The following is a 22,654-nucleotide window of genomic DNA, read 5'->3' as shown; positions in this document are numbered from 1 at the left end:
CAGACAGGTAGAGAAAAGCCAGGCAAGTAGTAATTCCTGAAAACTACAGCTACAGCATGAGCCCAAGAATTACCCTTTCTGCCTCACCTGCAGCTCCTGGACAGCCTAGCCTGCAGATCCCTAGCCTGGAATCAGCCACAGCACATGCTCAGAGACCCAGGAAAATCAGGAAGGGCTTTTTTTTAGAAACTGAAAGAAAAGCAAACTTCAAGACTGCCTGAAAAGGGGAGATGGCAGCAAGTATGGTGTAGGAAGCGTGTATCATGAAAGGGTATGTACAGTGCTCAATAGCAGACTAGAGGAGGGAGCAAATACATACACAGAGGTATATTTCAGCAGACCTTCTGCTCCCAGGATGCCTTGCTAGAGCCACTCATTTAACATTAGAAACAAAATTGCAAGTACAACGTGTCTGTCCATAAACGCACACTACAAAGAGATTGTTATGATACCTTCAACATCTTCTGCATCTCCTAAACCAAATTCCTCCAACAGATCTGCAGAACAAATCAGATGCTTTATTAAATACTCCTATCTAGAAAATTATGCTAAACCCAGAACCACATGAAGTGAACATTACCTGACTTCTGCTGCTTTTTTTTAGGAGAGGTTTCATTCATTTCCAAAACAGATTCAGAGGTCTTCAGCTATGAAAGACAATACAATGACAAAAAAAAAAAAATCAAACTTAAAGTAACTACATAATATTTAATGAGCAGAACAAGTAGTCAGTCTGACATGAACAAATACTTACCTGGGAATTATTGGGTGTCTCCAAAAAGCCTGGAGGTGAAAAATGTTTTAGAAAGTGTTATTTTATTTAATTTATACAATTTTTACTCCATCCAACATCAGTAGTTTCTACAACTAAGTATTAGTTGCAAGCATTATTTCATCGAGACTACGATACTGAACATTCAATTTACCTCATCATACAACATTTGTATCAGTATACAAGAAATGGACAATGCATGCTTCCCATCATGCACCTTGGATTTAAGAAATAATAATCACAGAACTAGTACAATCCATAGGAAGCAATAAGGACTTGCTTGTTAACAAAACAAGATCAAAATACTTATTTTGAGGAGCTGAATCCTGCTTTCTACAAAGATTATTTCAAAAGCCAAAGCTGGCTTGCTGTAATGAATGCTCATAAAATAACACTATGAATTATATAAAATAACAGCACTATGACCGTGATGTTGAGGGGTATTTTCCTTTCCATGGATGGGACAGAGAAAACAGGCGTGCAGACATAGAAACCTCATACACATCATACAATGAGGAAGAATCAAACTAGTTCTTATCAGGTTGTTCTGGTTTAGATTGCAAGGAAAGAAAAAAACCAAATTACAATTGCTTGTAACCTGCATTTATAACACAGTTCCAAATAGTTATTTTTTTTTAAAGGCTTTTGTCCAACATTAAGTAACTTACAAACCCACACAATCTACTGGCCCACCTATATTTCTCAAGTCCTCTGCTTTAGTCATCTTACAGTTTGAGTCCTCTCATGAAAGAAGCGTATGAAATGTTGTTAAGAATGGCTCCACAGCAAAATTTTTGTATTTAAAAAAATTGTTAAAAACCTAACAGCATTTGATTTCAGTAAACTTGGTGGTCTAGCAGTATGGAAACACCTTAGAAAGATTATCATAATCACCTTCTATCCCCTTTTTACACTGATTCTGGATTTGTATGAATCTACTAGAATCTAGTGGATTCACACAAAGCAGACTTTCATGACAACTACTCAACAAGTAAATTTACAAGCTCCCAGGAGCTTTTAAAGTTTTGCTTCCAGCTTACTAAACTAAAATTGGATTAGCTTCTTCAGCTATTCTATTGTACTTAAGCTACAAGCAGGACTGACCATTTAGCAAGAAAGAAATCCTTCAGGTAAGAGTTCTACCCCAATAGCAAAACCTCCCTGCCATTCTATGCTCCAGATGCTCAAGAGACAGTGTCACAAACTACAGGCAGAAACCCTTCACAGCAAAACCTGAACTTTTAGTCACATTTTAGCTCCTAGGCAAAGCATAACAGAAAGGTATAAAAAAGATTAAGATAGGGGGGAAAATGCTTTAGCCAGATCATAGCTCTCTCCTGCTACATTATCATCCAGGAATGTTTAGATGTTCAGACAGCCCTAAACCACATACACTTTCATCGCTATGCCACAAGAACCTGAATCCAAAAAAACAGAAACACATCCAAAGAACACACATAATGCAAACAAGATATCTTCCTTTACAAACTTGCCAGCAAGCACTGTGATAGCTGGTGTTAATTAACAAATACTAAGCACTTCATTGCTATAGTGCACACCCACACCATACCAGCATTCCTAAGGCAGACATTGATAAAAGCTCATGTTAGCCTATACGTGTTTACAGACAAACATTTAGTCCACCAGGAAGTTACCAGTCTTGTGGTCCCCTGAAACCATCTGTGAGCGTGCTCCGTGTCTGTCTGCAGCTGGAAGCAACACACCAGGTGATACTATTTCTGGACTTTCAGAATCCGTCTGTATAACATAAAACACATGCGTGAGAATCAGTACAAATTTTCAACTCATTTCTATGTAAAAAGTTCCTGCTAAGCCAACTTGCACAGCATGGAATCACAGAAGCCTTTGATAAGCCCCTTGGAAAGGGCACATCAAGACACAGTGGAAAATCACAGCAGACTTGTGTGTTTTCAGATCTTAGGCAAAAACCTCACAACTCATCTAAACTATTCTGTCATGTTGACAAACTGCACAGCCACAAAAGAGAATTAACATGGTAACTCAAGATGTGGGTTGTGAACGAGTAACTGCAGGTCTGTGGTGATCTGCAGTTTCGTACTGAACTGGTACCTGACACTCAAATTTGTGCTGGTGTTCCCCAGGCACATATCCTGCAGTGCTGAGTGAACACATGGCTATTCCCAATCGCAAAGGTTGAATCAAGACTGTTGGGGTTGAACAAAGACTAGCAAGACAAAGCTTACAGAAACTAAGGCTACCTAAAAAAACCCAGTAATATTTTAGCCTTGTATTTTTAAGAAGGGGATGGGGAAGAGTTCCTTCTTCCTCACAAGAAAAGTCAGAGGGGGTAAGCTACAGACTCTGCTTGTTTTCTTCTAACCCGTTACCATAGATAGAAAGAACTAAAGGGGCAAACACAGCCAGACCGTGTGGTATCTCTGTTGAACATTACTTTCAAAAAGGGCCAAAAAGGTAGAAAGGATCTTTACAGAAGTAGCTAATCATCTAGGCTGTAGACCCTAAGGGCAACCACTGAACAGGTCAGCAGGACAAAGTTGTGTGGTGAAAAAGCAACAATCCCACCAGCCCCCGTGGGAAGCTCAGAGTATTTTAAGCAGCAAGAAACTTCACGGCCTCAATACTATACTAGAAACCAAACTCAAAAGGCCAGTTGCTATGAGACCCAAATCATTAGACAGACCTAACTTCATCCCAGGCCTACTGAACAGCTAGTATACAGCACAAGTATTTCAAGGGCCCCCAGCTACAAACATACAGCAGAACCAGGAAAAGAGGACGTAAGCCTCATCAATGGCAGGGCCCAAGCTCCGAGTGCTTCTGGATCTTACTCCCCACCCCCGCCAGTGGGTGTCTTCACAGTCCTTCACAAAGTCCTTCACAGGAAATACCTCAGAATCCCAGGGAGATTCAGCATCTTCCTCTTCCTCTGCTCCAACTGCTGTCAGGGCACCTACAAATGCAGTAAGAAAGAAGTGAGGCACTGAGTGTTTATATTTCACTCTGCTTTTCCCCATCAGTCAGTCCCTGCATCCAAAAGATGCACAGTGGTTCTGTTGCTGAGGACAAACTAAGAAGTGAGTGCTATTCAAGGGTTTCTTCACACCCAGAAACATCATGGCGTTTCCTTTAGATCGCCACCTCTCTTGCCTCCTTTCCAGCAGAAGACAGCTATGCACAACAGCTGGCACAGCTACAAGCTACACCGAACACGTGTTTGGGTCACACCTAGGAAGGGGCTCCAGCACGCTGCAGTCCGGTGCTATACAGAGTTTAGGTCACCTGCTCTCCGGTCTACAGCTCCAGAAATTGCCACTGACTACCACTATCCACTGTACAACAAGTACCGTAGAAACATCATCCAACATATCTTCACACTCAAATCACCAAGAAACAATGCTCCTTTTGTAGCACTACCAGCAAAGATCTTCCTTGACTAACAGTTGTTATCTTGCACCTTCCCAGAAGGCAGACACCTAAGCGTTGCCATTTAAAAAGAGCAGAGGCTCACAGCCCAAAAACTCACCCCAAACACACAAAAAAATTGTTTCTATCTCAGGGGGCTAACATCCAAATCTCTTCTCTACTAGACAAATGTAAGGCTCAGTCTCAGTAGGTTCCTGGCCAGAATAAACTATCTTCATTTCTGTTTTAAGCTAGTCCATTAGGTAAAAAATGATTCAGGATTCACTCTTGTGGAGACATGCACACAAAAAAGGGGAAAGGAGCTAGAGACCAGTGAGGGCACCCATCCTAGCAGAGGGCAACTACTGGTTCCAACCTCAGCTATGACTACTTACACTGTGCCAAATGCATGCTTATGGTAAAATGCAGAGACAGAAGAGCGTGTATAGGCACAACATCTGGAATACAGCAAGTTTTGCCAGGGCCCATGTAGCATTTAACCAGCTCCGGTAACATGCTCCGGTACCATCTACCATACCTGCTCCGGTAACATCTACCATGCCACACTACTCTCTAGAGACAGACAATGGAAACTGTGCCTTCTACTCCTGCTCCAAGACCTGAGGTGAGTACCAAAGTGCTCAGCCCTGACTGACGTGGCAATGCTTTCAAGCCCACATAAGTGTGGCACTGGAGAGACTTTCTCCATTTTAAAACTGGACAAGGTGAGGCACTGGACCAGAACAGCTTTCTCTCAGACTGACTCAAATCTTTCCCAGGCTTCAGCCAAGAGCAATCACAACTTTTCAGTCTGACAGTATGGGCCAGAAAGGGGAATGCTACTCTCACACCCAAGACACTCTAGTCCTTCCCTTTTTATTCTGTGCATTTTGTTCTAATTGCTTCAGGGAGAACACAGCAACAAAACCAAGAATGACACTTGCTCCATATAGCATTGTTTGGAATCCAAGGCCACAATTTCTTCTTCAAGAACAAATGAAAAGGAACAAAAGCTACTTTCCTTCTCTGCCAGTGCCCCCTAGGGTTCACAGGCAAGGGAAAAACTAACTGTTCCAGAAGTCAATCACCATTTTGGTTCATTTACTGTGCATTAATGTTTATAGGAAAGAAGTGGGATCAGTATTTACTAACTCATTTCTCTCACCAGTGTTGTCTTTTGAAGCACTGTGGACTTGACGGCTATCATTACGAACAGAATTTTTCACACCCTCAACAACTGCAGTTTGTAGCTCTTTACCAGTGTCTTCCTTTTCCTGCTCTTCCTCCTCTTCTTCCCATTTAGGTGATTTTTCCTAAAAGAGATTAACCAAACAGCTGGAAATAGCAGAAACAAGCATCTTCTCAGCCACCGATTGACAATTTTAAAAACACTTTTCTTGTGCAAGACAAAAGGGAAACTTTGTTGAGCTTTCTTTCACAAGGCCTTCAGTTTTTCCATGGGAATCTATGAGTAGACAGCAATGACTCATGTCCTAAGTCTTAACCCTGGTTCTGCAAAGCTCCTGAGAAGCAATTCCTCATGCCAGCCTAACTCTAGCTTTCATTTAAGTTACATCATTCTGGAACGCACTCCTTTTCCTCTACTTTGCTCCAAGGAAAATCACTAGCTTCCTGCCCTCAATCTTACTCAAACTTTTTGTTTCCTCACTTTCAGCCATCACACCATGAATTTTACTAAATGGTAATAAATCCTGACAGATAAAACCTGTTCATACAACTGAGAAAAACCGAAATGATTTCAGAAAAATTATACTGCCTATTCTTTCTCCTGCAAAACCACTGTAACCAATAAAAAAAAAATGAAAACACTGCCTGATATTATTCTTATATCTAAGAAACTGCTTTGCTTAGGAGTAAGGCATTTTCTAATATAAAAAAAGGATGATCAAAAGATGGATATATGTGAAGTAGTACCAGAAATCCAGTTTGCCATTTGGTTCTTACCATTATTATCCTTAGAAAATACCTTTGTGATTGAATCGTCCTTATACAACTTACCTTGGTGCTTGAGTGAAATGCTGCTCTTAAATTTTCTTCATGCCTATTCAAGCCTAAGTTTTCACTTTCTTGTTTCAGTGCTTCACAGACTTTATTATCTACTTCATATTGCTCTTCTTCTGTATCTTCATCATCCACATGTTCAAGAACAACAGAGTCTGGTCTTTGACTTTCAAGCCTTGGGTTTTTTCTTGCTGACCAAGAACTATTATCACTTTCGAAGCCATTACTGAAGCTTGACTTTTTCTCCTTAAGACCACAGCTATCTGAGAGAAGCTGAGGTGTCTCTTTTTTCCAGTCTGTCATCTCAGAGCCTGCAAAATGGGAGTCATCATTTCTGTTCAACTTCTCCTGAATTATGCTTTTCTTGTTCCAACTTTCTTGTTTATCTTGCAAATTATTTAGATTTTGAAAGACAGTTGGCTTTGGTACTGACTTGCAAGATACTTCATTATTCATTATCTTTGGAGACACGGCAGTTACATTTTCTTGCAACCTTTCATAAGACCCAGCTATAAAAGACACAGGAGTATCAACAGATTTCTCCACGTTTTCATCAAGTTCTTGACTTATTTCACCATCATCACAGACAACTCCAGCTCCAGTGTCCAATTTCTGATTAACTTCCCCTTTAGGTTCTCTCTTCTCCCTCTGTTTCTCTTCCGGTATGTCATTAAACTGAGTTTCTTCATCTTCCAGATCTTCCTCCTCCTTTTCATCTTGAGTAAGATTTTCTTCCTCCTCCTCTTCTTCTTCCTCCTCATAATCTTCATTGTCATATACATTGTCATTTTCATCCTCCTCCTCCTCCTCCTCCAATTCTTCTTCCTCCAGGTTGCTTGCATCTGAGACATCTTGATTCAACAGTTCTCCACAATCTCCTTTGTTCCGGTTTGCATCTGACAAGGTTCTTTGTTTGAGGCTTTTCTTTGGTGACCTAGGGATTTCAGTTCTAGAACCATCACCATCATCTTAAAGCACAAGAAAAGGAAAAATGCATGTGAACAAAAGGAGTTATGTGAATAGCAACAGGCACGTTACCAGATTAATGGAGTAATCTGGGAATGTCTGGAAAAGGAACCATGTAAAGGATGGGCAGGATGGAGGAAGGACTTGGCCAGGGACAAAGGCTTAAGAGGGGATTAATATCTTCATTTTAACAATATGACTTATCTTTTCTGAAATGACTAAGTGCTGTGTTTTAAAAATGCTACTTTTCTCAGTCACTACAGGAAAAAAAATTGTTTAAAAAACACTTAGCAAATCTACTTTTATATATTAGTATACCATGCAATCTTTTCCAAATAGCTTACTGTTTTTCCTGAACTGCTGGGAAGCATTCATTAACAGTGCCAAGTTTGGCTTCTGCAGCTTCTGTAAATAAAGAAGCCAAAAAATAATTTGGTTGTGTTTTTTGTTTTGTTTTTTTAGAACACTAACGACGACAACAACAAATCCTTTGTTCACATCAAATCTTAAACAGTAAATGTAATCAGGCTGTCCTTTTCGTATGCAATTCAGTGAGCACTTCACCCCCAAAATACTGCGCAGGCACCCTTCTGCAAATTGTTTCCAAAACTATGTTTACATGCATAACAGTTCTAAGAATCTGTTTTTAATATTTGTAATATCTCAGTAAAATTCAGTTATATTTAAGATCGCAGCTTCTGGATGCTTACTTGCAAGCGTGCACAAGGAAAGTAACTGTTAAGAACCCTAGACTTAATGCATTAATTAGTCCCTGCAAGCACACTTAACAAAATATCCTTAAATTTCAAAATCATGCCAAAAAAATGCATCATTTTTATTTAAATCAGTGCAAGAAAATGAAATTATGTTAAAACTAAACATGCTTGCATCTCCAGTATTACAGAGCAGGTTGAATACCACACTGGTTCTTCATCACTGCAGAATCCCAGAGCAACAGAAGAGATGCTCCAGACATCACTGCAGAAGTTGATAATTCTTCAGAACATTAGCAAAAAAAGTAGGCATGAGAGCTTGTAGCTGACAAAAATAATACTACCCAAGCATTCAAAAAAGAGGGAAAACATGCAGTGTGAGATTACATGCAAGTACAGAATGCCATCTCAATAGAAGAAAAAAAGATGACACATTTGAGTAACTCATCCACTGAGCACTCTTAAGTAACCTGATGAGGAGGAAAGGAGAACTAGGTGATGAAGGATTTCAGTAGATCTTCATTAAAAAATGCCCTTTATCAGTCAGGATTCTATCACGAAATTTACAGGAAACATTAACAGTGTTTGGGGAAGAACAGAATAGGTTATAACAGTAACTTACAAACTTAAAATCTGACTCAAATGAACAAGAACAAATAAAACTGTGGTGGTTTATCTCGTCACCTATTGCTCTTTTGCCTCAAACCACAAATCTACTGCATGCTCTGCCATAGCTACAGATCTTTTAGGAAAAACTCACAGCAGAAGAAAGGCTGGCAAGTCAGAGACTGCTTCTAAGGAGAAAACAATATCGGCTGGAACCACAGTTTCTTTCAATCCCTCATTGCCTTCAAAACACTTACTTTTACAGGACATCTACTGTAAATACACCATACCTTGGGAGTAAAACCGAGTTCTTCTTCCTCAGAAGTATTCCAACTGACATCACTCCCCTCCTTCTCCGAGCTTCTTAAAAGGTAAAGCAAAATGAGTACTGTCTCTCTGAAATCATTCCTCAGGTAAGTGTTGGGTATGTTTAAAGTCTTACCTGATTGAGTCTCCTTGCGACAAGTCATCTATTGCTGTCAAACATTAATTGACATGATGAAATTAGATTTGGCATGCTAAAAATTAACCAGCGCATACAAACATTTAACATGGACAACTCTACATGTCATAACAGAATGAAACTCTGGGGAGTCAACTTAACATAAGACAGCATGAATGAATGCATTTCCAAACAACTGCTTTTTCAAGTCACACTGAATTATAAAAAGAAAACAAAAAAGACTAGAGTTATATCTCCTTTGAACTTTACAACTTAAAAGTTTAAGAACTATCTCTAAACTAAAAAAAACCCAGCACAGCATGAATATGCTACGTTAATAAAACAGTTAACAGAATACTGGTGCTTTAGCATGACAGTAAATAAATGAACTGTTGAAGTACTCATACTGCACACATGAGTATACATTATTTACAGAGATGTTACCATTTTATTTACTATCCCAGCTGCTGCTCTACCCAGTTACAGATTATTCTGAAAAGGGGAGAAATATCAAAAAGCATAACCAAGATCTAAAGCTTATCCTCGAGTAGAAGAATCACCAGCAGTTCTCTACACTGCACCAAAAAAGGTATTCAACAGGCAAAACCAGGGCATTCTATACTACACTCCAAGCTGTCATCAGTGTTATGAAGGCAACTTGCACATAGGATCACAGGATAAATCAGGTCACAAGGGATATCAGGAAGTCTCTCAGCCAACCGCCTCCTCAAAGCGGACTCAGCTCCAAGGTCAGATAAAGCTGCTTAGGGCTTTATCCAGTCTGATCTTGAACAACTCCAAGGAGGGAGACTGCACAACCTCTCTGTTTTACTGTTCTTACCATGGCCAAGCTTCCCACATTCCATTAGAAATTCTCTTGTTTTATGCCTCTTGTATCTTTGCTTCCTTGTCACACACCACTGGGAAGCGCCTGTCTTTGTCTTCTCCTTATACATACTGGAAGCTGCTGCTGGGTCCCCTTCAAAGTCATCTCTTCTCTAGACTGAACAAGCCCAGTTCCTTCAGCCTCTCCCCAAAAAGCAAGGAGTCCTGCCCCTGACAAAGTTTGATGGCCCTCCACTGAACTTGCTCACTGATGAAAGACAAATCTCTCTTGCACTGGGGGCTCAAAATTATACCCAGGGAGCTGGACACAATCCAGTGAGTGCCACGTAGCGGTGTACAATCACTTTCCTCAGCCTCTTGGCTATGCTGCTCTTCATACAGCCCAGGACACGGTTAACCTTCTCAGTTGGCAGGGCACCCTGCTGGCTCATTCTCAGCTCACTTTCTGCCAAGACCCTCTGGGGAATACCCAGCAAAGTAGCTCTCCAGCCAGGCAGTTCCAGCATGTGCTGTAGCAAGTGGTTGCTCCTTTCCATGTGCAGGAATTGGCATTTGCCCTTGTTGAATTCTGTAAGACAGGCCTGACAGTCCATTTACCCAGCTTGTCAAGATCCCTCCGAATGGTAGTGTGGCCCAGAAGCATATATTGCAAACTCAACGACTGTGCACTCCAGCACACCACTGATGTACTAAAGAAATCTGAACTCTAGGAATCCTGCCTGAAGAGTGTTAAAACTTCTCAATTATCAACAACTAAGACGAAATAAAGGGCCTCTTCAATTCCCAGGACAGAAAGGAAAAAAACAAATGTAACCTCCACATCCTATCTATTTCAGTATTCCTCAATTCCTCGATAACTAGTTCTTGTTAACTATCATCACAAAATGAAGTTGCTTATAAACAGGAGATTGGTGACCTTCCATAAAGTTGGATGATAACAGCCAAACCGAGCTCTTGGACAAAATCATTAAAAGGAAAAGAAAACAAAGGGCATACCATGTTGAGTAAGTTATCTGAACTTTTGCTTTCGATGTATAGTAACTTCAAGCAATGATCAAAACCAGTTCCCATTGTGCTTTAGAAAGCAAGAGAGAAAGTTCATGAGCTAGTTTTCAGACAGACCTTGATGCCCTGCTGTAGAAATGGGATCTAGAAAAGCAGTCTCTGGGGATCACTTGTTTCCACTTTAACTGAAGTCCATTTTCATTTTGGAGTAACAGAAGAGCATGTTTTTTTGAAAAAAATTTTTTACTATCAACAATGACACAAAGCAAACACTCAATTCAGTAATAAAGGACCCATGCAAAACATGCAAACAAATAAAAAGCGCCCAGAGCCTGCTCTCAGACCTAATTTATAAAACCAAAACCATCAGAATAGAGACCTCCAAGATAATAAACATCATAGGTGTGTTAGTATTTGTACATCACACAACATGTTTCATATTTGAAATGCTACTGTATAGAATACCTTTCTTTGTTTTTCCTGTTCTTGATGTCTGGTTAGGAGATTGTTGCATTCCTATATCCATTTAGGGAAAGGCATGTCAAGGACAGACCAAACAATGACATCAGAATAAATGTGAATTCCCAGAAATTTGGAAAACATAAGGAGTACATTAACACAGCTATAGCAAAGGGGGAATGTACTGTGGCCATCAGCCTACTCTACAGTTACAAGTGCTAGAAGCAACACCTATCACAATCTACAGAACTCTACTCTTACGGGACAGTGCCAAACAGTGTAACTTAATGTACTTGCTCCATGTAAAATACCTATATTCCAATGTTTTGAAATACTGAAACAGATTACTGGAAATTTAATGTACTGCCAACTTTATATGTCTCTCAACTTGACTAGTCCTTGTCTAGCACCGAAAGCAAATGCAATTCCTTCGTATTTGTAGAGTGCTTTATACATACAGCACACTTAAAATCCCTCCGTCTAAGCATCCCCAAAATCCGTAGGTGCCAACAAACTTCAGAGATACACTAGCCACTTGTGTCAGATGGTACCCGATGCAAACATATGCCCCTCCTACCTCAGTTCGAAGGTAAAAGCCCTGCATATATTGATTTGACCTGCTGAGCTGTTCACATACAAATGCTACGCCACCAGCCAGAACGCAGGTATGACAAGCAGTCAGAATGAATACCCTGTTCCCCCCAGGGCTATAGGGCAGGCCACAAGTGGACCAAAACAGCTGCGTTGACTGGTGTGAGCGTCATGCACGTGTGTTTGTGTGCGTACGCATGTCTGTGTGTTGTGGAAGAGAAGCTTGAGAATATAAATCACCATCCACCTGCTCTACCCATACTACTTAGTACAATTTTATATCAATGAATGGTGTGGTTCTGTTATTGCAGCTATCCAACACCAAATTTCGTTGTGACAAGGCCATAACATTTGCCTCAGAGCAGCAGGGAGTCCTGCTTATATTGATGTTACCACAAATACATGGAATGGATGTGGCAAGAGGACTCCTATCAAAACCACACACTTAAGAGTTAAAAAAAGGACCTCAAGATTGTTTCTCATTCCTTCTCCATTTCTTGGTCTTCTTAAAAGGTGATACAGGATAATGTTTCCTGACCTCAGAAGATATAAATCACACTGAAGCACTCATTTCTATTCCAAGAGCTCTATGATGAAAACCCCATGGTTTCTGTAGGGACTCGGGGAAACACGGAAGGAACAATACACTAATATGCAGTGCAGCAGCTAAAAAAAGCTGCCACTGCAGACATACTAGAAATCCGAACCCCTGCCTTTAGAAAAATTGCATAATTACTTTTTGCCAAAGAAATTCCAACTTCAAATCTGAAAAGTCTGTCATCCAATACGCTAGAGCTGGAAGCCATTCATTTGGAGGTTTTTGCAAGTCTGTCTGTAATTAACAAAAAGGTTCATGTTCTGACAAAAAGTAAACACCCAAATAAGCGTGACCCAACTTCTTAAATATACCGACTTGCTCACTAAAGGAGAGTATTTTGAAGAATGTTCAACAAGTGCAAAAGTAGTAAAAGGAATAAGGACTACATTGAAGATGCCAGAAAAACTGGAATGAAGAGCAAGATTAAAACAAAGAATTCAAAGTGGGTATTCCTCTGTTGTCTCAAGATCAATCTAGCTTCCCCTCTAACGGGGGCTTCAAAGCTTTTACTGCAGCCTGAAGGGACTCGTGATGCAGGACCTGTGCTTTGTGGGTGCAAGCAAGAGACTGCAGAATCAATGCCAGTAAGTGTTCCCTGCATGCTACTAATCTCTCTCACTCAACAGGCCAGAGTCATTTTTTAAGAGACTGTGCACAAGGAGAAAAAGATTTGTACTACTCAAGAAAACAAGCCCTACTATAAACAGTTTGAGAACACAGCATATTCTTTCTCCTCCCAAGTCCTTAACCCACATAACATAACATTCTGTTCACACTTACTATGCCTCTTCAAGTGAGGACTTCCCATAATATTGTGGGCTTATATTAGTACTGTTATCATTTTCAAGGAACTGAGCAAATTATTTGGTACAAGAACCCATATTTCTCTGAGGGTATATTAATTTTGGAATCACACAACAGTACTATTCTTCAAGCCACATCTTCTAAAATAACCCAGGCCTGTCAGCCATTACAGTGTGGTACACAGCAATTATCTATGTGCACAGGAGGCAGCAACAGAGTGCTGTTTAGGTAAAAGCAACGTTTTGTTGATTAAACTACCTGTACCAAGCCCTTTCCAAAAATAAAATAAAATAAAATATAAAAACCTCCACATCTTCCTTCAATCTATCAAGAAGCTTTACACATCTCTGACTAGATCAAAATAACTATTCCTAAGTCAAAGGAACAAAGTTTGGCTCTAAATTAAATTCCCCTATCTGGTAAAAGTCAATTAGGAAAAATATCCCATGTTTTGCTCATATTTCATGACATATCTAAAAAAGGAGTAATAAACTGTGTTTGAACACTGTCTGCTGCCCATTTGCCACAAAGTTCTGATGTAACACTCTTAAAAAAACCAGAAAGAATAAAACTTCCCACTGTAGGGCCTGAGATGTAAAGTACAAGACAGTTCGATCTATATTCAAGTATTAGTTTTCTAAGATACCTCCAGGGCTATATGAGCTCATAAGCATAGATTGGATCTTAAAAACTATGGAGTTAGTTTTTTTAATTTAAAATTAACTCACTGAAGGAGTTAATTTTTTGATAACAAGGCAATTTAATTGCTTTTCTGGATCACAAGGTAATGTGGATTTTTTAAAGTTTACTTTATAAAATTACTGGAAGTGGAAAAAGTGTTACTTTTACTGTAAATCAAACTATGTCCAAGAAGACACAGTACACGCAGAAGCTGCATTATTATTTCTAACAAAGTTACTTTTCCAAGACAATTTTTCCTAAGTATGTCTCTGCAGTACCTACATGGAAACAGTCATAACTGATGCTGAGAAATAAGACAACTCACTCAAAGCAGCTTAGTGCAGGTGAAACTATTAATATTAAAACAACAACACGCAAACTCAGTGGAAATCAACAAGACATGTATGGTCCTGCTAACTCATCTGTTGCTTCCCAACTACAGGAAGATGAAAACTACGCAGCGTGAACCTACTGCTTTTGCAATTTGTTTTCACAATCTGAATGGCCATCTATAGGTAAAAGTACGCACCCCAAAACCAAAAACAAAACCACTCTCACCTAGTTCCTTCCCTGTCCCCCTTCTCTCTCTGTATGAAAACCTATACAGATGGGCAATCTGACAGGCAGAACGCAACAACCCTATAAGCGAGCACGTAGCACACAAATTGCAGCTGCCTTCACAGCTGACAAGAAGCACCTCCAGCTAGCAACAAGTCAGCATATTCACAAAGCTTCTTGCGCTACTCCATCTGATGCCTCCACTAAAGTCGATGGGGAACACAGTGAGCACTGACAATACAAACCCCCTAAAGAAAAAGGCCATAATGATTTTTCCTCATGAGCTCCTCCATGATTAAAGATCCTACCTCCTCTGTCCACAGCAGGTGCACCCAATGTAAAGCCAGCAGCTCTGGCTCGGTGAGGAGTTCTAAGTCCTGGGATGCCTTGTGCATCACCTTCTCCTATATTTTCCCAGTCCGCGTATTCCGCCAGTTGTTTACTAAGACTATATAGGGAAAAGAGAGGAAACATATCTGGTAAAAACAACCACATACTTGCATATACTGTTTAACAAAATAGTTAACAGCCACTTATCCATCCCACATATATTCATAGCCATGAATTCATATACTTGTATGCATTCACCAAGGATAATACACACAGAACTTACTGCACGACTATTACATACTTCAATATTCATACAGTCATGTTCACTCTATAGATGCATATCCATACCTATGAAGCTATTAGCTCCAGCTTGGCACAGTATTTTCAGCCCAGCTTTTAAGCACACACAACCACAACCCTTAGAGAAGGGATACCCACAGGTACAAAGCTATCCCATAAGAGGGGTGAAACTGCTTAAGGTTTTAACAAAAGGGCTATCGGTTAGATCTCTGAAACAAAAGGCTGGTAGTTCCTGGTCGTAGTAGTGGAAGTCAGTAAGGACAACGGTGCTGGCCTGAGGATTGACATGCATTTTAGTTTGCGAACGTTCTACCTCTGGATAACTGTAGGATACAGACATGTTTTAGAGTTTATATTGGGCAGGTGCAAGTTTAGCAACAAAACTTGAAATCTAACAGACAATTCTGGGTGGAAATTTTCCTCAACTTCCAGATTAATACTAGACACAGGGAACGATACATATCAGAAGATGTCACTGAGCACAGCTTCAGGACAGGTCTCAACATACCATTAACTGGTGCTGTTACCAAAAACGTTCAAAAGCCACACTGACAACTGACAACTTATTCTAATGATAAAGTTAAAAATTTACCTAGAATATCCATGAATAACAGCATAATCCTCAGCTGTCCATCCGTTAGTGTCTTTATGGGAAACATCAGCACCGTATCGAAGAAGAACTTTTATTAAATTAAGCACTCCACCAGAAGCAGCAGTCATAAGTGGGGTTCTGAAACATCAAAAATATGATATCGATCATTTGACACAGACACTGTAATTATTTTTGTTCCTATTTGCTCTCAAAAACTACTGTCCTCATTACTGAATGAGCAAAAAAAAAAATGTTTTCATTACATATTAAGAGCAACCATAACATGCAAGAGGGAGTCAAAACAATTAAAGGTTCAATCTTCAGACAAAGCTTCCACATAGACAACACTTACAAATTATGCCACTATGCAGGAGATGTTTTTTCAAATTGAGGCAGTGCTGCTGAACTAATAGCATTTTTCCTGTCAGAAGGGCCACCACAGACAATGCCTTCTTGTAATCCTCAACGAGGAAAGCACTCACTGAGGTATGACAACAGCCAAGCGCAGACATGCTTTCACAAGTTATACAGAAATAGCTGCTATGTGGCTCCTTGGTTTTTTTTCAGAGCTCATCCTCATGCCTCTCAACAATCCAACCTAAAGAATACTAAAGAGACCCACAAACCGCTAACCTTTCACAGTGATCTCGAGCATGCACATCAGCTCCTTTCTGAAGAAGAAACTCTGCTATATCTTCATGATGCTCAGAGATAGCAAGAATAAGTGGAGTGTATCCCTCCTGAAAGGACAGATAAATAAATTTAAAAATCAAAGTAAAAAAACCCTACAAGAGAAATATTAATGCAACTTTCTGAACAAACTTTCTTAACAAATACAAAAATTTACCTTATTCTGAGCATCAATATTGGCATTATACTCAAGTAAGAGCCCCGCTACAGTTGTGTTCGGACACCGGACAGCAAGGTGAAGGGCAGTGTTGCCGTCAGCATCTGCCAGATGTGGGTTGGCACCGTGCTCTAGCAGAATAGCTACACATTCTTCTTGATGGCACTGTACTGCCTGGGAAGAGCACAAAAGGAAGAACTTCCAGCAGTCTGTTGCAATTACCCCAGCTTCCCAATGCTGGAAAATAAGAGCACCTTCAAAGCTTAGCTAACATATGCCTATTCCATGTGGATGACAACATGCATGCTTCTACACAGAGCTGTGTAAAGAATCCTCCCAGCCACCTCCCGTTTAATGCACAGTTGACAAGTCCCACTTACAAGAGTATAACATATTCCACATACCTTCATCAGTGGTGATCTGTTATCACCGTCAGTAAGATTTAACTTACAATTGTTTTCCACTAGATATGTAACAACATTCACATGGCCATTCGCAGAAGCGAGATGCAGAGGCGTCCTAAAAATTAAACATATTAAATTAGCACAAACAGACAACTAGAGAGATAATTTCAGGCTGTGATAAATTGATATGCCCACAAGTTTCACTTTGCAAAAAGCAAGCTTAAGAATTGATTTCTCATTCTGTTACCAGTAACAGCAGTTGCTCACCAAACACCCAAGACTGGCTAGCAAAACCCCTCCACAGCATCTGCTTAGTGAGGTGCCATTTCCTTCACTGTACAACTTAATCTGCACAGATCCCTGTGCTCAGGCGTTTGTCACTGCCTCCAGCAGGACTACACCTGTGGCACAGCAAAAGAGACCAAAGCTTGGGAATCAGAACTATGGCAAGTAACCCTCTAAGTTCTTCTATGATTATTCATGTGCCAGAAGTGTATCAGAGATGTAGATGGGCTTTATATAAAGAGTATTAGCGTTTCTCTGCACTTTGAGAATTTCTGCTTTTCCTCTAGCTTGCTTCCTACTGCAGCAAAACCAAGAACTCACTTGCACCAAAGTGCCTGTGATAACATGTAGCAAACCAGACAACAGAACACTGTAATCCTGAGCACAGGAAAGTAATATTTGATCTTTCCAATATGTATAACTATGATAGTCATAATAAGCCTACTACAGAGGAATTCCTCTCCAGGGAGGAAATACTGTGTTTCCATAATACATGACCAGCATAAGAAAATTAAACTCTTCAAGTTAAAACCCTGCCAGAAAGAAAAGGACTCCTTCAAACCACAGAACATCTTAGGTCTGATGTCAATTAACCAGCCTACTTACACTGAAAGAAATTGCCCAGAAAGTCCTTGCATGTGTTTCCCCCTAAGTCACAGGCACAAATCAGCACAAGCTTCGCTCTGTGCAAAGGCAAAGCACCTGCTGCTCTGCAGGACACCTGTCCCAACAGAGCAAGAGACAAGCTAGAAAACAGCTGGAACCTTCCTCCCTTGAAGGTGATGCAATAAAAATCCCACAGTTGCTCATGAACTGAGGGGAACACCAGCACTAGTTCTGAACCACATCACTGTAGGTAGGTCCTTCTCTCTATTTAGGAAAGCTCAACCAACCTTGCAATTGTTTTGGTACCTTGCTGAGACAGGAGCACAACAGCTCCCTGGCTAAGTGGGAACGGAAAGGGAGAGGTACACAAATGCAGCGGCAGGTGATGTAGAAACACAGCAATTTGTAATGCAGATACTTGTTACAGGGCAGTTGACAAGCCTCCTCCACTGCAACAAAGAAGAGGATGAGAGAAACACAGAAAACTTCAAAGAACTTGTAATGTCTTGCTACAGACAGGGAACAGACTGGAGCATTAACAGAAGAGTACCTCCAGAGCAACTACCACCACTTTTTCAGAAATTCCCATGTAAATATGCAGGATCCTTCCTCTCTGAAGAAATGACTGACTGAGATTATCTGAAAGCTAACCAGGACTGGTTATGAAGGAGTCCACAATCTGCTACTACCAACCACTAGGACACATGACAAATGTGAAGTAGTCACTATCAGCACCGCAAACAGAAAAGCCTTCAGAAAACTTGTGGACTTGTTGCTGTCCTCCTCAACCCAGACTCTCAGTTTGTCAACAGGAGATGGCTCTGCTTGGAGCGAGGCCTGCTGTGCTCCACAGAAGATCCACTTCAGGGAACAGGCTGGCAGAGAACACCAGTGTTCAGGGTTGCCTGTCCCTGCAAGAGGCCTCCAGTAACACCAAAGTTCTTCTGCCACCCAGCCCTGGGGACACTGCCCAGATCCTGTTCCTCCTGCTGCTGCTGCAATGCTACACTGATCACCTATTGAGTAGAGGAGAAGTGCTGATGCCTGAGCAGCCACGAAACAACCCCGCCGGGAAACAGCAGGTTGGCAGTACGCACTTTGAATGGCCCTTGGGCCGACAACCCAGCAGCTACAAGCCAAGCAATGAAAAGCTCTAGAGTTCAGTCTGACAGGCAGCTGACAGGGTAAATCTCTTTTAGTGATTAGCTTTGACCCAGGATCCATGACTAGCTGGCATTGTGCCTACAGTGCTTCCAGCTCTGCGCTGACTTTTCCCCCATCTCTGTCAGCGAGGCTGAAGGTTTTGCTAGACCACCTCTGAAAGCTGCCTGCTCCTAACTGATGCTGTTTCAAGCACATTTTTGGGGAGGTCTTATGGGCTACAGGACCCACTTTATGGAGGGAACCTGTATGTGTGATATTTGCCATGTCCCTGGTGCAGGATTTTGCTTTTGGAAATCCTGAGGAGCAGAACTGAGATATTCATATGAACAATACACACATTTTTGCCATTACTTCGCTATTTCCCATTCTTCATGTCTATTTCCAATGATATTAACTCTTCTTCCAACACCATGAAGCCCTGAAACTCAACTGCATCTGGTGGTCACTCAAAACACATCACACCCACAGCACTAAGAGGGCACAGGTGGCCTTGAAACCCTCATGGCTGGGTATAGTGTGCAGTGGCTGCAGCAAGCAGGCAGACTCTGTCCGCTGAATCACTCTCAGATAAGCTTTTCAGCAGCTTTTCAGCACTGGGCATTATCATGCCGAAACCATCACAATGCTCATCATGTGTATGCTGACTTTTCTTTTTTTTCTTCTTTTTTTTATAGTTTATTACTTTATTTGCCCTGTTATAACACTGATAATAGCCTGGCACACAGATGGAAACCCTTCCAGAGGAAATAAAGCTTTCTAGACGAGGTGAACTTAAAATGCAAAAACTAGCTACATTTCATACCAGGCTCTGCTAAGAGCTGATGACTGACTGAATCAGCCACAGTGAATGGGAAGGTAGTAAGAAGAAAAGAGACAAACATTCAGAACTATTTCTGTAAATGCCATCGGGCACCTTGCCTCTGGCAGCTGATGTATGCACAAAACTGTGCTCAAGCCACCTCAAACTGCGTGCCCCACCTCCAGCTGCATAAACTAAGATTGGCTGGCAACTGCTCAGGCACACAGCCCACGTGCTGACTGCCTGCACTCTTCATTGCTTTTCCTACAAATCCTGATAGTTTTAGGTGTTTTCAGGGCAATAAGCTAGCTGGCTAGCAAAAGTCCAGTCTTCAGAAAAGACAGCCTAGGATGCTGAAGTACTCTGATAAAACCAGCATCTCCTTTGAATATCATGGATGTTTTGACTCAGCCTTTTCAGAAAAGGCATTAACGGCTTAACACATACAAGACCCAAAAACTTCAGCTGATTTCCTCATGCTTATGATGGATCATGAGGAGCTATGCTGCAGCCCAAGGCTTCTCCTTAAGATGCAACTGCCAAGTACTTGTTGTGCTTGACTCAGAAACACACCTCATAACACCTGGCAGAAGCAGCAGCTTCTTCTGCATGGCACTGCCCCGATCTTCCAATCCAAGGCACTAATTAGCTGTACCAAGGCCACAGCGCAAACAGCAAAGTAACTGCCACCTAAAATCAGACTGTTGCTTTGGCTGCAACATCACAGTCACAAAAGGCACATCTGGCAACTGTCCACGCAGCACCAATACACAGCACATTTACTCTGTGCTATAACCCTTTCCTAAATGCGGTGCTTACCGCTATTTAAGTTACTCCCAGCTGAGGCTGTGCAGCTTTCTCAGCTCAACCACTCACCCCGCACGCTGAGGCCTCAGAGGGCTATACAATTGCACTCTGCCTTTAAAGCGTGCCTGGAGGATGGCCGTGAGGCTCCTTCTACAACCCGCCTTGGCCAGGCTGCTGCCGGCCCCCTGCCGCTCCTGCGCCCCCAGGCAAGGCGACACCCTCGGGAATGAGGGCACGGAGGGGGCCGGGGCAAGACGGGGATGCTCGGCCGAAAAGGGCTCCAGGCAGCACAGACCTGGTTCCCCGCCCAGGCTGAGGCTCCCCGCAGCGATGCTGCCGTTCCCTCCCAGCGCCGTTGAGCTGCCGGCGGCTGCAGCTGCGGCCCGCCCCAGCACCGCTGTCCCGCTCACCGCTCCGCCTTGTCCCGCTCGTCGATGCTGTATTTCTTCAGTCCCTGCCGCACCTGACCCAGGTCGCCACTGGCGGCCGCACGGTGCAGCTTGCTCAGGTCCTTCAGCCGAAGCTCGTAGGCACCGGTGGGGAGGGGCTCGGCAGCGCTGCTGGACGCTGCCGGCTGCCCCTTCTTCTTCTTCCCGAACCCGAAAAACCTCTTCATCCCGCGGCAGGGGCGCGGGCACGGTCCCGCCTCAAGGAAGCGACGGCGGGAGGCAGCCGGTGGGCCGCGTCAGGGGATCGGGGCCCCGGGCTGGGACGGGGAATCGGGGCCCCGGGCTGGGACGGGGGATCGGGGCCCCGGGCTGGGACGGGGGATCGGGGGCCCCGGGCTGGGACGGGGGATCGGGGCCCCGGGCTGGGACGGGGGATCGGGGGCCCCGGGCTGGGACGGGGGATCGGGGGCCCAGACAGCGGCTCGGTAGAGCTGTCTACGGAGCGAACCGTCAGGGGGGCGGGAACCTGCGGGCAGGAGCTGCTCCCAGCGCCGGCAGCTGCAGACAGCGCCTCCCTCACCACAGCGAAGCCCGCGCAGGCGCGGTCAGACACGATGGGAAGGTAAAGGCCGGCCCGCCGCGCCGGGAGGGCCTGTGGCTCTGCGCATGCGCAGCCTCTGGCGGTGCGTGGGCGTTAGCGGGGCGGTTAAATGCCAAACGGTCACTTCCGGGGCTGGCCGTGCCGGTTGCTGCCGCGTGCGTCGCAACGCGAGTGACGTCACTTTCTGCCCCGCGGGCGCCAGGCAGGGATGGCGGTTGTGGGGCGGGAGGCACCTGGACGCGGCGCTGCCGAGCGCGGGGGGGGGGCGGCGGGAAGCCGGGCGGGTGGCGGGGGCGCAGCTCCCCCCGCAGAGCACTCGGGCCGCTGCTGGGAAGCCCGTGGGGGTGCCGGCGTACCGGGCAGCAGCTGCCCCCCGGCGGGGCCTGGTTGCTTTCAAAAGCAACTGGGAAAGCGCTTGTCGTTCAGGGCAAGGAAACCTCAAGGAGTTACGGGCACAACAATTCTCCGATGCGGTTCCTCTCCTGCTTTATTGAGCAGTCCTGCTCGTGTGCCATCGTTAGGCCTGGGCAAATGGATGCCAAGGGAACAAACTGCAAGGGTTAATATAACGGGAGGTGGGCTGGAGGGGGACTGCAGGCATCAGCTAGTTACCTGCCTTACCATGACAGGATCAGAAAGTTATTTTCCATTAAACACGGCTGAGCTGGCACTGCCATGAAAGAACAAACACACCCCCTGAGCGTACAGAAATGTGGTACAGAAATCAGAAGACAGGTTGTGCCTTTGGTATAGAGAAGTTGGGGCTCCTTCTCTGTATTGTACTGCTACGGTGATGCTGCTAGGTAGTTCAGGGTGGTGAAACCTTACTATAAGATACCATATGGTTTTGGGGTGATGTCACAGTCCAGTATACTCTGCACTGTCTGACTCATGGAATGCCTTGCCAGAACACTTCTTCCTAACATTCGAAACTGCTTCTTGCCTGTGAGTTTGTGAAAAATGGAGAGATGGCAAAGAAAACCTAGGTCAGGAAGAGGGACACACTTTGCTGTGATAAGCAGTGAAAATACTGATTGCAACAGGACAGGAATCTAGTACCAC

General features: G+C 43.1%; 1 protein-coding gene across 5 annotated transcripts in view; it reads right to left on the bottom strand.

The window, feature by feature from the left end:
* LOC101924529 (ankyrin repeat domain-containing protein 26-like) overlaps window positions 1–21,581 on the bottom strand; it is a 59,318-nt gene extending 37,737 nt beyond the window's left edge. For 2 of the 5 annotated variants that reach the window (XM_055807389.1, XM_055807394.1), the window contains exons 1-17: window positions 21,013–21,581; window positions 16,942–17,056; window positions 16,538–16,711; window positions 16,324–16,430; window positions 15,691–15,828; window positions 14,777–14,916; window positions 11,243–11,293; window positions 8,927–8,960; window positions 8,775–8,847; window positions 7,510–7,570; window positions 6,197–7,167; window positions 5,343–5,490; window positions 3,664–3,725; window positions 2,428–2,530; window positions 755–783; window positions 581–647; window positions 453–497 (exon numbers count right to left, since the gene is read on the bottom strand). In XM_055807389.1, the coding sequence (XP_055663364.1) occupies window positions 453–497; window positions 581–647; window positions 755–783; window positions 2,428–2,530; window positions 3,664–3,725; window positions 5,343–5,490; window positions 6,197–7,167; window positions 7,510–7,570; window positions 8,775–8,847; window positions 8,927–8,960; window positions 11,243–11,293; window positions 14,777–14,916; window positions 15,691–15,828; window positions 16,324–16,430; window positions 16,538–16,711; window positions 16,942–17,056; window positions 21,013–21,218 (2,524 nt within the window). In that variant the 5' untranslated portion in view covers window positions 21,219–21,581. The remainder of the gene's footprint in view (window positions 1–452; window positions 498–580; window positions 648–754; window positions 784–2,427; window positions 2,531–3,663; window positions 3,726–5,342; window positions 5,491–6,196; window positions 7,168–7,509; window positions 7,571–8,774; window positions 8,848–8,926; window positions 8,961–11,242; window positions 11,294–14,776; window positions 14,917–15,690; window positions 15,829–16,323; window positions 16,431–16,537; window positions 16,712–16,941; window positions 17,057–21,012) is intronic. The other 3 variants (XM_055807390.1, XM_055807391.1, XM_055807392.1) reach the window with 3 other exon arrangements.
* Window positions 21,582–22,654: the final 1,073 nt, after the last annotated feature.

Source organism: Falco peregrinus, chromosome 6 (genome assembly GCF_023634155.1).
Source record: "Falco peregrinus isolate bFalPer1 chromosome 6, bFalPer1.pri, whole genome shotgun sequence".
NCBI classification, from domain to species: domain Eukaryota; kingdom Metazoa; phylum Chordata; class Aves; order Falconiformes; family Falconidae; genus Falco; species Falco peregrinus.
Note: the sequence above shows the minus strand (reverse complement) of the source record. Positions and strands in the feature narration are given on the sequence as shown.